Source organism: Triticum aestivum, chromosome 5A (assembly GCF_018294505.1).
Source record: "Triticum aestivum cultivar Chinese Spring chromosome 5A, IWGSC CS RefSeq v2.1, whole genome shotgun sequence".
Taxonomy (NCBI): Eukaryota; Viridiplantae; Streptophyta; class Magnoliopsida; order Poales; family Poaceae; genus Triticum; species Triticum aestivum.
Genome location: NC_057806.1, coordinates 708,741,816 through 708,757,259, shown reverse-complemented (window position 1 = coordinate 708,757,259; position 15,444 = coordinate 708,741,816). Strand labels below are relative to the sequence as shown.

Sequence of the window (15,444 nt, the reverse complement as noted above, 5' to 3'; positions counted from 1 at the left end):
CCAATATGCGGACGATATTATTATTATGGTTGAGCTAAATAAGACCTGCCTTGCCCACCTCAAGTTTATTTTATTGTGCTTCGAGGCAATGTCGGGGCTTAAGATTAACTTCGCCAAAAGCGAAGTGGTTGTTACTGGTGTGGATGAGTCGAAAGCCGTGCGAGTGGCCCACCTTCTCAACTGTAAGCTGGGCTCCTTTCCGTTCAAATACTTGGGTTTGCCTATTTCCCCGGACGTGCTTCATGCCAAAGATTTTGCCCCGGTGGTCTCAAAGGTGGGCAACAGGGTCCTTCCCTGGCGGGGTAGATATAATACGAATGCGGGTAAAGTGGCTCTAATTAATGCTTGCCTCTCCTCCCTCCCCATGTTCCTGATGGGCTTCTATCTCTTGTCGGCTGGGATTCATGCTAGTTTTGATAAACACCGTGGGGCGTTTTATTGGAATGCGGCGGACAGTCGTCGCAAATATCGCTTTGTTAAATGGAAATTGATGTGTAGGCCCAAAAACCTTGGGGGTTAGGGATTCTTAACACTTCCATCATGAATCAATGCTTGATGATTAAATGGTGGTGGAAGATTATGAGCGCTGAGGATCAGCCCCTCTGGCTGTCGATCCTTAAGGCTAAATATTTTCCGTCCTCTAGCCCGATGTTTGCTCTGCCGCGTGGTGGTTCTCAGTTTTGGAAGTCTCTGGTCAAAGTTAGACCTGTTTTTCAATCTTTCGTTAATTTTGTTGTTGGGGACGGATCCTCGATTAGGTTTTGGCTAGATTGGTGGTGTGGAGAATCACCTCTCTCGGTGACCTTCCCTACCCTTTTCTCCTATTGCTCTGATCCAAATATTTCAATTGCGAAGCTAGCTTCCCAGGGGTGGAACCTGGCCTTTCGCCGCTCCCTGTCGCCTGTAGAGTTTGAAGATTGGCAACGTCTTACTGCCCTCTTCCCTATGCTCTCGACGGTCGGGGATTCGGTGCTTTGGCCGCTGTCTGACTCTGGACACTTTTCTGTTAAGTCTCTTTACTCTAAGCTTGTTGGTGGCATGCCTACCAATCGTTTCTCCTAAATTTGGAAGGCCCGTATTCCCCCTAAGATTAAAATTTTCTTGTGGCAAGCTTTCCGATGCCGGTTGCCCTCGGCTAATCAAATTCGTAAGAGAAATGGACCGGGCTCCCAGTTTTGTGCCCTTTGCGGTGATGTGGAAGACACGGAACATATTTTTTTTCACTGTCACCTGGCTAAGCTCATTTGGAGTTGCGTGCGGGACTGGCTTCGTGTTTCTTGGGCCCCTGCCTCCTTTGCCGAGTTGCGCAACTTGGCATCCAACCTTTCCGGTGTATCCAGGCGCATCTTTTGGGTGGGCTTGGGTGCTTTATGCTGGTCCTATGGACAACTAGGAACAAATTTACTATCGAGCACGTGTTTCCGGCTAAACCGGCTGACTGCTTATTTAAATCGTGTGCTTTCCTGCAGCAGTGGAAATCATTGACTAAGGTCGACGACCAAGAGGCGCTCTCTATGCTGATCTACAAAATCCGGGCGACGGCGTCTCAGTTATGCAGACAAGAGCAGGATGTTTAATTGCTTCTTTTGGGCCGGATGCTTTAGTTTTAGCTGGATCTTTCTATTCCGGCCTGCGTGCCGTGTACTGGCCCCTGTCGTCTCGCCCGTCGTTGGGGCTTGGGTGTTTTTGATACTTTTCTGTGTTGTTATTGCTATCTTCCTGCCTTTTGGCTTTATTTATAAAGTAAGCCTGTTTTTGATACATGTTTTTAGCAGTGACACGTATTGACAACAATCTAAAACGTAAGCCTCTTTTCGCCCAATCTCCCTTCAAAATGCCAGCATTAAGGGTTTGGCCAAGGGGCAAACAAATAGGCTCCAGCCCGAGGTGGCTGCCCTTTTAGACCTTGACCAAACCGGTTACATCAAAGGGAGGTGCATTGCTGAGAACTTTTTTCTACGCATCTGAGATCACCTAGGTCTGTCACAAGCGCAAGGCGCCCACCCTTGCGGGGAAGCTTGACTTTGCAAAGGCCTTCGACTCGTTGATTTGGAGCAGCCCTCTTGGACATCCTTGCGCTGGGTCGGTTGGGTAGCAAAGACATTGGAGTCTACCCGATCTGTGGTGCTACTAAATGGTGTCCCAGGGAGGTTGGACTGCGCCAGGGGGGCCCTTTGTCCCCCTACCTCTTCACCTTGGTGGCTGACATGCTGCAGCGCCTCATTCAGCAAATGTGTCGTCAAGACAATTAAGCTGCATCACCCCCTTGTCTCCGGTGCTTTCTTCTGGTCGGGGGAGTCATCCTGCTCAGGCACCCGCTACCTCGCTCGTTGGTTGGAAGGACGTGTGACGCCCAAAAGATGCCGGGGGTCTTGGAAGGTCTCTAGCGCGACCTATCTTGCGTCACTCCCGGAGACGGTGCTCGGACAAGTTTTCTCCCACACTTGTGAAGCCGGTGCCGCTGCTGCTTCTGTGTGCCACCTTGCTCCTCGCCTTTCGGCCATGGCAACCCAAGAGCTGACAATGCTCCCTGGCGAGTGGCGACCGCTCCCTCATCAAGTCTATTGACGGTAAAGCTATTTATTTCCTGCTCGGTGTACAAACTAGTTACCTTCACCGGCGCGGCGAGGCGAGCGTGGAGTCTATCGGGCGGACCGCCGCGATGCCTACAGTGCGCCCGGGACCGCGTCCACTCAAAGTCAAAGGTGAACTACGAAAGAAACAAAATGTGTGTATGTACTAGGAAAGAAACGCTACACCTAATGTTTAGAAAAAGGCAAGCTACGGTTTGTTCAAGCTCCTTTAATTCATAAGGACAAACTGGAAGTATATTGCAGAAAGGCAAGCTGCAGTTGGTCAAGCTCTTAATTACCAGCGGAAACATAGCAAGCAATAATAAATCTGGACCGCTGAGGCAGGGCGATATTACCAAACCCAATCATCTAACAAATGCCTCGATGATTTAATGCACTACGCTCAAGAGACGCTTTCAATACAGCAACATTTGCATCAGTAAGGCAAATCCAATCATCTACCAAATTCAATGAAGGCAGATAGTTTCCAAAAAGCAAAATGATATGATATGTTGAGCTATTACTACGGGTCGGCGCCAACAAGAGGAGCTGGGGCCATTGGAGAGAGTTCACCTTTCACAAAATTTCAAGGAGGGTAACAGAATGCAGTTTATTACCAGGAACCTTAGCACTAGATTATCCGCCTCACATGCACTGCACCTAACATTACCTAATTCCAAGCCATGCAGCTGCCAAGGAGATTCCAGAGTCACCCTCACAGGACAAGTTTTAGTGAGAAATGATACAAACATAACTGCATGAGGTGTCACTATGCAGACAAATGACTGGTCACTCCAGGATAATCTACATCAGGTCCCAATTTATGCACAACTGCAAGAACGGCTCACTACAATTCACCGCAGATTGTAAATGTGTTACGATTGTGCTACACAGCACACGGAATCCTATAGGTTCCATGTTTCAGGATGGATACAAAAGCATGTTTCAGTTTGAAATTGACCATATGTAAAAACAGATAAAAAGCACATACGTAATTTCATAATTTCTTAGAGAACTTGACAGGCACACGCAAACACATATACATGTGTGAACAGTATATTACTATGGGCAGGGGTAAATTCAAGGGGGGGGGGGGGGATCGGATATCGGTTTATTACTGTAAATCATAGGGTTAGATTGTCGGTGCACTGCACCTAACATTACCTAATGCACAGCCATGCAGGTGCCAAGGATGTTCCAGAGTCACCCTCACAGGACAAGTTTCAGTTAGAAATGATACAGACATAACTGCATGTGGTGCATGTGGTGTCGCTATGCAGACAAATGACTGATCACTACAGGATGATCTACATCACGCCCCAATTTCTGCACAACTGCACAAACAGCTTACTACGATTCACCATAAGTAAGAACCAGAAGACAGAATCCAGCAGGTTCCATGCTTCAGGATGGATACTAAGCATGTTTCAGTTTGAAAATGACCATATGCAAGAACAGATATAAAGCACATATACAATTTCTTGCCCCCAACCATACACATAGAGAACATTAGACAGGTGCAACAGTGTGGACAGTATATTACTATGGGTCAGGAGTAAATTCAAGGGGATCAGAAATCAGTCTATTACTGGGAACCAATGTGTTATATTGTCGGTGCCATACCGTTATTAATATGGGTCAGGGGTAAAGAGAAGAAATGGAGCCATCCAAGAGCTCACATTTCATAAAATTTCATTTCAGGAGTAGGTTCCGCGATTAAGTAGTGGAGTGGAGAAATTCAAGGGGATCAGAAATCAGTTTATTACTAGAAACCATAGCATTAGACAGTCGGTGCACTGCACCTAACTTTGCCTAATTGGAAGCCATGCATACATCCAAGGAGGTTCCAGAGTCACACTCAGGGGTCGGGTTTTAGTGGGAAATGATGCAAACATGACTATATGAGGTGTCCCTATGCAGACAAATGACTGATCACTCCAGGATTATCTACACCAGGCCCCGATCCCATCGAAATAGACACATCACTCGACTGATACCCCTGTCAGGGGTGAAAATTCTGCACATTCGGTGACGATAACTGCACAAACAACTTGCTACAATTCACCACAGGTTGTTTACATGTTGCAATTTTACTAGGCAGCAGAAACCATCAAGTTTCATGCTTAAGGATGGATACATAATCATGTTTGGGCATGAAATTGACCATATATATGTAAGAACAGATAGGAATCACATTCTTCACAATTTGTCCTCCCCAACCACACACACACACACATAGAGAACGGTAAACAGGCGCAACACGTATCATAGGTGCGAATATAGTATAAGAGTACTCCACAATTCCATATAATTATGCAACCCGAATCCTCTGCCTGCCGACGACGATTGCAAAGCCCGATCCTAGTTAGTTCTTACCGGCGACGACGTCCTCGGCGCCGTGGATGATGACGTAGCCGGCCTTCTTGGGGCTCTCGGCGCCGTCGTCGTCCTCGTCGTCGCTGTAGAGCTCCTCGTAGGGGCTGGCGGCGCCGGTGGAGGCGACGAGGGACCAGACGAGGTACATGGAGGCGGCGGTGAGGGCGCCGCAGCCGAAGCCGAAGAGCAGGCCCGAGACGACGACGAGGATGTCCTTGGCGCGCTCCTGGAAGGAGGAGGCGGCGTCGGCGTCGGTCTCGGGGGTGCCGACGGCGGGGAGGGACTCGGCGGGGCGGCGGATCTGGAGGTGGTTCTGGTCGTGGGCGTGGAAGCGGTGCGGGCCGAGGCGGCGGACGCGGAGGACGGTGACGACGGTGGTGGTGAGCGGCGAGGGGTCGGCCGGGTCCGGGTTGGGGCGGGAGAAGGAGGAGAAGGAGATGAGCAGCGTCTGCGCGCGGCCGCAGGGGCGGGCGGCGGCCGCCGGGGGCGCCGCGAGGAGGGCCACCGCGGCGGCGGCGAGGAGGAGCAGCAGGGCGCGGCAGGCGGCGGCCATGGCTGGCGTCAACGGCGGCGGCGGATCGGATTTGGGGAGGGCGTCGTCGCCGGTGGGGAAAATTTTGGGGAATGGGGATGGAATTGGGGGAGGTTTGTTTGACTCGGCGCGGTGGGGAGGAGACTTCCGATGCTTTATCGGGCGGAAGAGTCTTCCTTCCTTGGCCGACGGGAGGGGGAGGTTTTGCGGTTTGGTCCTCGGATGGTTTCGTTATTGTGTGTCCGGGTCCTAAATATGGGCATGTGTAGCCTTTTTTTCTTTGAGGGGTAGGCATGGGTAACCGGAAGAATATCTGGTCCTCCCAAGGACCCAGGTGCTACCGTGATACGGGCTCCTGGCCATCGGGTATCAGATGGACGGTATTTGGGAGTTGCTGGATTTGCTGAATGTATGCCTAATTATCGGACTTCTAAATGGCTTTTTGCAAAATGTTTCAGAATTCCCGGGAGCCCGTTGAATTTCAGATCCAACGGCTCTCGGATGCTGTATCTCTATAGCACCCAGGGTGCCGAAGCACTAGATATTCTCCCCGCGCAGCAAGGCCCGACGACCCGGTCCTGGAGAGGGTCTGGCTTGTCTCCCGGGTGGGCTTAAGATGCATTTTTTTGCTAGTCTGGGACTTTTTATAAGCACCGTCCAAAAGCCAGCAAAGCATGACAAGGTAAGGCAGGACGCCCCTATGTCTCGCTTATAGTGAGATGCAGGGAACCCTCGCGTCACAGCAAGTGCCAGATGTGCTGGCCCAGCTCACCGAAAGCCACAACCTCGAATTTTCTGGGGGGTTTCATGTTTTTGTTTTCAAGTTTTTTACATCCAAATATTCTAAACAAATATATTACAAAAAACACTTTGCATTTAAAAAATTGCAAAAAAAGTTTAAGGTTAATCAAGCAATTGAAAGTTGGTAAATGTGTATTGAGAAAATGCTTCTCACATACACACAAAAAATGTGCATGAAAAAATTTGATCATGTATTTAAAAAATGTTAATCATGCATTTGAAAAAAAAATGTTAAATGTCTAATGAAAAAATGTTGACCATGTATTCAATGAATATTAATCTTGCATTCGAAAAATGTTAAACAAGCATTTGAAAAAAATGTTAAATGTATATAGAAGAAATTGTTGACCATGTATTTACAAAATTAATCTTGTATTTGAAAATTGTTAGTCAAGAATTTCAAAATAATAAAATATGCAAATAAAAATGTTAACCATGTATTTAGAAAATGATGGTCTTGTATTTAAGAAATGTTAATCAAGCATTTGAAAATATAAAAAATGTGTAAAGAAAAAAGGTTGACTGTGTATTACAAAAATGTTAAGCCTTTATTGGAAAAATATTGAGCGTGTATTAGAAAAAAGTTCATGACATATACGATAAATGTAGAATGAAAAAAAAACAAAAAGCAAAGGAAAAAAGAAAACAAAAGAAAGAAAAATTGAATAAACAAGTACAAAGGAATGGAAAACAATGAATACCGATAAAGTAACTAAGAAAACAAAAAAAAACCATTAAAAACAAAAAAACCAAAGAAAATGAGAAAGAAAAGATAAACCAAAGGGAACCACGAAGAAACAAAGAGAAATCAAAGAAAAATTGAAAAGATAATTAAGTATGACAATTAAACAAAGAAAGAAAAAGAAAACCAAAGAATAAATAAGAAAACCAAACAAAAACAAAAGAAACCGAACGAACACATCAGTGAACAGACTAACGACTAACCGAATGAGTAACAAGCTATACGGCCGGTCCATACACGTGCGCGCTGTAGAAAAGCTTCAGGTGAGACGGATGCTAGTCTCGCTACAAGCGAGACATAGCATTCACCGGAAAGGCATAGGATCCTATACAAGACCTCCTATACAGCGATTTATGCGCTAATAGGAAATCTGGCGCTCATCCTCATCATTTGGGCTGGCCCAGCGACGGCAGCTGGTAAACCCCCCCCCCCCCCCCCCCCCCCCCTCTTGGATTGATCTGGTAACTTTACGTGTTGATCATTGACTTGACCCTTTTGTTGACTAGAGCCTTGTATTGTTGACATGAGCATTGACCATTCAAAAAATTCACAGATTTCCAAATATTATGGGCTTCGGAAAGGTTCACGTGTGTCACAGATAAAAAATGCAATTTTTAAAAAAAGGAGTTCAAAAAAGTTCGCCAATTTGGAAAAAAGTTCACAGAGTTTTAGAAAAGTTCACCAGCTGATAAAAGATATGGTTAAAAAAACATCATGCATTTGAAATGTGTTTGCAAATTTGGAAATTGTTTGCAATTTTAAAAAATTCACAAAAAAGGTTAATGAACTTCAAAAACCTGAATTCAAACAATATTCACAAAAAGAGAATAGAAAAATAAAAAATTTAAAAAGAAGTAAATAAAACTTTAAAAACTGGCCCTGAAAGGACTATAAAAACTGACCTAAAATAAACCATTCTCAAAACCAATATGGGCTTGGGCGCCATGTACCAAGTGCACTGTACATGATGACTTGAACACCGAATAGGAGTTACTCTCCTTTTTGTTAGCAACATGCTAGGCTTTATTAATCAACACTCAAGTTTAGAGGGATGATGGCAGGGTCATGAGGTTGACCTAGCCACATGTGATGTCTTTTTTTTTGAAAGCAACATGGCTTTATTACTCAACGTGCGGGCAAATCGCCCACAACACAAGCGCCCACTTGGGCAGGTACATCCTCCTGCCACTGCATGCAGTGGTCAGGCTCACACAAGCGACCAATACTAGCCAGTTCATGAGCGACAGAGTTTGCTGTACGACGACAAACAGAGACAGAGAAATAAGAAAACCAGAGTTTCAGTTGGTATTTCATGTCCTCGATAACCGCCGCGTACGCCGAAGAATCCACCTTCCACAAATCCAATGCCTCCGCCAGAAGCTGGGAGTCAGTCTTGAACTCCACACGAACCAAGCCGAGCTCTGCTGCTGTTGTGATTGCATGTGACATGGCAATAGCTTCAGCTGCAAAAACATCACAAACATTGTCCCTTCTCCCTGCTCGGGCGTGTAAGAGGACCCCCTCTTCTGATCTCACCGCCACACCCCACCCTGCATGGTTCTGGCCAGGAACAAAGGAGCCATCCACATTAATCTTGTAGCCAGCCTGGACCGGAGGTCGCCATCTATCCGGGTTTACGTTCAGATCTGCTTTCCTGAAAATTTGCAGATATTCGAGAACGTTGCTTCTGGTCCTTCTCGCCACTTCTGCCGCCGCGAGAGGCAGTTCTCCCTCTCTAAGCTTGTTCCTGTTTGACCACCACAACCACCAGAAGGTGAGCACATGAAGCCGCTTTTTTTCATCCAGACCCCAGAGGTAGTCTACCATTACATGCACATACGTAATGGTCTCCAGCTCCATTCGTTCCTTCTCCATTGCTAAGTCCCTCCACACTTCCTTCACTGTCTTGCACTTAATGAAAAGGTGTGCTACGTCCTCATCAGCCTTACCACAGAACAAGCATTTTGTGTCATTGATTGGGATCCCCTTGCGTGCTACATTGGTGCGAAGGGCGAGGGACTTGTGTTTGAGGCGCTAAGTGAACATTTGGATATTTTTTGGACAAGGCAATCTCCACAGCCGCTAGCAGGAGTCATCTTTGGCGGTGTTCAGATTTCCAGGATTAGAGTCACTTCCTCCCTCCCCTCCATTCTGCGTGTGCAGCACAAGTTGCCGTTTTAGTTTATAAGCACTCTTGACAGAGTGGGCACCCTTAGTATCATACTGCCATGCAATAAAGTCTTGGACCCCTTCGTGAAGTGGTATTTGGAGGATGTGCTTGATGTCGTCTGCCCAAAATGTGTCTCGAACCAGTTGCTCATCCCACTGCCCGGTAGCTGGATCAATGAGGCCGCAGACTCGCTCTAGAAGGTTTTGTCCTTTGGGTGTTATGACTCGACGTGACCAGGGCCGAGGTATCCAAGGATCTGACCAAATGCTAACTTGAGTCCCATCACCAATCCTCCAAATAAACCCCTCCCGAAACAGTTCAAGTCCATGAAGTAGACTGCGCTGGAATAGGAAATACCATCTTTAGGGACAGCATCAAGGATCTTGCCGCTCGGAAAATACCTAGCCTGCAGTACTTGCGCACAAAGAGAATCTGGGTGTTGGATGAGTCTCCAAATCTGCCTAGATAGTAAAGCAATGTTGAAATCATGCATGTCTCGAAACCCTAAACCCCCCTGAGCTTTTGGCTTGGTTAGTGTTTTCTAGCCGATCCAATGGATGGGGTGAACCTTGTCCTGTTGACTCCACCAATAATTTCCTACCCAAGAGCTTAGTTCCTCATAGAACGATTTGTCAAGTAGAAACAAGACATAGCAAAGGTGGGGATGGCTTGAGCGACCGTCGTGACCAAGGTTTCTTTGCCCTCCTTTGCAATAAGCCTTTCTTTCCAGCCATATACTCGGCCTGCCATAGCTCCCTCGACGAATGCAAAGGCTTTCCGACTTGATTTACCAACGTGAACATGCAAACCAAGGTACTTCTCATTCCATGATTCGCTCTGAATTTGCAAGGCGTTCTTGACAACTGATTTGATCGCTGCTCTGGTGTTAGGGTTGAACATGATCGCTGACTTCTCGAGGGTGATACATTGCCTAGAGCATGCCTCATAGAGATCTAGTGCATGGCGCAGCTCCTGTGCCTCCGCTTGCCTAGCTTTCAAGAGTAGGACTGAATCGTCAGCGAAGAGCAGATGCGAGACCACCGGTGCTTGCGGGCAGATCTTGACCCCGGTTATCCTCCCCGTCGCCTCCGCATCATGTAGCAGGGCTGACAACCCGTCCGCACAGATGACGAATAGGTATGGCGACGCTGGATCCCCTTGCCTGAGACCTCGAGAGGGAGTGAATTGATCGGTCAGAACACCATTTATTTTTATTTGGTATCTTACAGAGCATACACACTTCATGACCAAATCGATCCAGCGAGTACCAAATCCCAACTTGCTCAGCATTGCCCTTAGAAACTCCCATTCAACTCTATCATATGCTTTACTCATATCCGCTTTCACCGCTGCGATGCCCTCCTTTCCCTTCTTCTTGTTAAGAAGATAATGCGACAACTCATAGGCCACAAGCATGTTGTCAGTGATCATCCGATCTGGGACAAAGGCGCTCTGGTTCAAGGAAATAATATCCGGGAGCACAAGTTTGAGTCGGTTTGCTATAACCTTGGAGACTATCTTGTAAACCACGTTGCAGAGGCTTATCGGCCGTAGATCCTTTATTCTGTTGGGGTTCTTTACCTTCGGTATAAGGACTACAACCGTATCGTTCCACCTGTGCGGCATATCACCACCATTCAGCACCGCAAGCACCTCATCAACTACTTTATTTCCCATAAAATGCCAATGCTTCTTATAGGTGATGGAGGGCATACCGTCCGGACCCGGCGCCTTTAAATCACCAATATGGTCAAGCACCGCCTTAACCTCTTCCCGTGTTACTTCTGCTTCCAGTATGGATCTCATTGCCGGAGTCACATGGGGTTGGACCTTATTTATGAGTCCCGGTAGTCGGTTTACACCCGCTGAACTGAAGAGATCCTGAAAAAATGAACAGACATAGTTAGTCATCTCCTCCCCTTCCTTCACCTCCGTGCCATCCTCCCTTCTTAACTTCTTAATCCGGTTTGCCTTTCTCTTCGTTGATGCCACGGCCATAAAGTACTTTGTGCTCCTATTTCCGTCCCGGAGCCATGTGACATGGGAATGTTGTTAGCTTTGGTATTTTTCTTGCCCTCTAGTTCCTCGACAAGGCATCCAAGACTGGCGCCCGCATGCAGTTTTCCAGCTCACGCCGTGCTTTCCTCAGGCGCTCCTCTAACTCTCCCGCCACCTCCCGGCTCCATTTCCTCATTCTCCCTGCCACATTGGTCATAGCAGACGCGACATCACCTCTGTCCTTTAGACACCCCTCCTCCCAAGCTCCTTGGATCACATCACTGCACCCCTCTTCCTGCAGCCACCAAGCCTCAAAACGGAAGCCTCGATCACCTCCACCTGCTCTCCTTGGCTCCCCTTGTGTGCTTACAATAACCGGCCTGTGGTCAGAATGTCAACGGGCACCATTGATCACATTGAACTCAGGGAACCACTCGCACCACTTTGCGTTGGCCGTAGCCCTATCAGGGCGCTCACAAATGTACAAATCCACCTCCTTACTGTGGTTTCTCCATGTAAACTTCTCTCCTTCATAACCAATATCACAAAGCCCGCACACCTCCAGAGCCTCCCTAAAATTATCCATGAACCGTTGAGGACGAACAGCTCCCCCTATCTTCTCACCCCCGGTAAGAATCTCATTGAAATCCCCCAGGCACAACCACGGACGCCCGTTTTGGTGTTGCTGCCCAAGGATGCGCATCATCTTCCATGTCTCAACTTTCCGCTCCAATTCTGATTCACCATACACCCCTGTGAGCCTCCATATCCTCCCATCCTCCTCCGTAACATCCACGTCCACATGCCTCCTTCCATAAGATCTTAGTGATATGTTAATCCCCCTCTTCCAGAACAAAACTACTCCTCGACTACGTCCCATCGGAATATACAAGCCAAGTTCTATAATGAAAAATTCCCACTAGTATATGAAAGTGATAAAACAAGAGACTCTCTATCATGAAGATTACGGTGCTACTTTGAAGCACAAGTGTGGCAAAGGATAGTAACATTGTCCCTTCTCTCTTTTTGTCTCATTTTTTTATTTGGCCTTTCTCTTTTTTATGGCCTTTCTCTTTTTTATAATTCCTCACTTGGAACAATGCTCTAGGAAATGATGATCATCACACTTCTATTTATTTACAACTCAATGATTACAACTCGATACTAGAACAAAAGATGACTCTATATGAATGCCTCCGGCGGTGTACCGGGATATGCAATGGACCAAGAGTGACATGTATGAAACAATTATGAATGGTGGCTTTGCCACAAATACTATGTCAACTACATGATCATGCTAAGCAATATGACAATGATGAATGTGTCATGATGAACGGAATGGTGGAAAATTGCATGGCAATATATCTCGGAATGGGTATGGAAATGCCATAATAGGTAGGTATGGTGGCTGTTTTGAGGAAGATATAAGGAGGTTTATGTGTGAAAGAGCGTATCATATCACGGGGTTTGGATGCACCGGCAAAGTTTGCGCCAACTCTCAATGTGAGAAAGGGCAATGCACGGTAGCGAAGAGGCTAGCAAGGATGGAAGGGTGAGAGTCCGTATAATCCATGGACTCAACATTAGTCATAAAGAACTCACATACTTATTGCAAAATCTACAAGTCATCAAAAACCTCGGTACTACGCGCATGCTCCTAGGGGGATAGATTGGTAGGAAAAGACCATCGCTCGTCCCCGACCGCCACTCATAAGGAAGACAATCAAATAACACCTCATGTTTCAAATTTGTTACATAATGTTTACCATATGTGCATGCTACGGGACTTGCAAACTTCAACACAAGTATTTCTCTATTTCACAACTACTCAACTAGCACGACTTTGATATTATTACCTCCATATCTCAAAACAATCATCAAGCATCAAACTTCTCTTAGTCTTCAAAACACTCATAAGAAAATTTTACGAATCTTTAATACCTAGCATATTAGGATTTTAATCAAATTACCATGCTATTAAGACTCTCAAAATAATCTAAGTGAAGCATGAGAGCTCAATAGTTTCTATAAAACAAATCCACCATCGTGCTCTAAAAGATATAAGTGAAGTACTAGAGCAAAACTATATAACTCAAAAGATATAAGCGAAGCACATAGAGTATTCTAACAAATTCCAAGTCATGTATGGCTCTCTCCAAAGGTGTGTACAGCAAGGATGATTGTGGTAAACTAGAAAGCAAAGACTCAAATAATACAAGACGCTCCAAGCAAAACACATATCATGTGGTGAATCAAAATATAGCTCCAAGTAGAGTTACCGATAGAAGTAGACGGAAGAGGGGATGCCTTCCGGGGCATCCCCAAGCTTTGGCTTTTAGGTGTCCTTAGGTTATCTTGGGGGTGCCATGGGCATCCCCAATCTTAGGCTCTTGCCACTCCTTGTTCCATAATCCATAAAATCTTTACCCAAAACTTGAAAACTTCACAACACAAAACTCAAATTAGAAAATCTCGTGAGCTCTGTTAGCGAAAGAAAACAAAAGACCACTTCAAGGTACTGTAATGAACTCATTCTTTGTTTATATTGTTGTTAAACCTACTGTATTCCAACTTCTCTATGGTTTATAAACTATTTTACTAGCCATAGATTCATCAAAATAAGCAAACAACACACGAAAAACAGAATCTGTCAAAAACAGAACAGTCTGTAGTAATCTGTAGCTAGCGGAAGATATGTAACCCCACAAATTCTAAAATAAATTGCTAAACGTGAGGAATTTATCTATTAATCATCTGCAAAAAGAATTAACGAAATAGCACTTTCCAAATAAAAATTACAGCAGTTCTCGTGAGCGCTAAAGTTTCTGTTTTTTACATCAAGTTTAACAAGACTTTCCCCAAGTCTTCCCAACGGTTCTACTTGGAAAAACACTAATTAAACACAAAAAACACAACCAAAACAGAGGCTAGGTAAATTATTTATTACTAAACAGGAGCAAAAAGCAAGGAATAAAAAGAAAATTGGGTTGCCACCCAACAAGCGCTATCGTTTAATGCCCCTAGCTAGGCATAACAAGCAAGGATAGATCTAGGTATTGCCATCTTTGGTTTTCAACTTTTTAGAAGAATCAAGCTCGAATCCGAGGGGTTCTTTACGTTTCCCATCATATTCTGAAATTTTTAGATATAAAGAATCCAACCACATATTGCAAAGAGTAATGAACATATTCATTCGGTGAATATTTCCGCTAACGTTCTTAAGAGGTTCAAGAGACTTCTCTAAAAATTTAGTAACTTCACAAAAAAATTCAAAAACTTGTGTCTCTTCCTGCGTAGGATGAGGCCCCTTTTGTTGAGGTAGTGTTCCTACTATACCTTCTATAATTTCAAGCGCAATATGGGGATCGATTTCAATAAAATTGCCTTTGGCAACGCAATCCAAGAGTTGTCTATGAGACATATTTAATCCAACATAAAAATTGCAAAGCAAAATTCTCAGGTTATTTCAGAGGTACAATTATGATAAGACTCCATTATTCTCAACCAGGCATCTTTTAAGTTTTCTCCTAGTCTTTGTTTAAAGTGAAAGATTTCCAACTCAGGGGTCAACGAAGAAGATAAGGGAGAGGAAAACGAGAGGCAAATGGCAAATAATGTAATGCGGGAGATAAGGGTATGTGATGGGTACTTGGTATATTGACTTTTGCGTAGACCTCCCCGACAACGACGCCAGAAATCCTTCTTGCTACCTCTTGAGCACTGCGTTGGTTTTTCCCGAAGAAGAAGGGATGATGCAGCAAAGTAGCGTAAGTATTTCCCTCAGTTTTTGAGAACCAAGGTATCAATCCAGTAGGAGGCTACGCGCGAGTCCCTCACACCTGCAAAAAACAAATAAATCCTCGCAACCAACACGTTAAGGGGTTGTCAATCCCTACACGGCCACTTAAGAGAGTGAGATCTGATAGATATGATAAGATAATATTTTTGGTAATTTTATGATAAAGATGCAAAGTAAAAGCAAAAGAAAATAACTAAGTATTGGTAGATTAATATGATAAAGATAGACCCGGGGGCCATAGGTTTCACGAGTGGCTTCTCTCAAGAGCATAAGTATTCTACGGTGGGTGAACAAATTACTATTGAGCAATTGACAGAATTGAGCATAGTTATGAGAATATCTAGGTATGATCATGTATATAAGCATCACGTCCGTGACAAGTAGACCGAAATGATTCTACATCTACTACTATTACTCCACTCATCGACCGCTGTCCAGCATGCATCTAGAGTA

General features: G+C 45.2%; 1 protein-coding gene across 1 annotated transcript; it reads right to left on the bottom strand.

Moving 5' to 3' along the window:
* Positions 1-4,602: 4,602 nt before the first annotated feature.
* On the bottom strand, positions 4,603-5,608 carry LOC123106186 (uncharacterized). Its single transcript, XM_044528412.1, has one exon. The coding sequence runs from the start codon at positions 5,500-5,502 to the stop codon at positions 4,939-4,941; it is 564 nt and encodes a 187-aa protein (XP_044384347.1). The 5' UTR covers positions 5,503-5,608; the 3' UTR covers positions 4,603-4,938.
* Between the last annotated feature and the right edge of the window lie 9,836 nt (positions 5,609-15,444).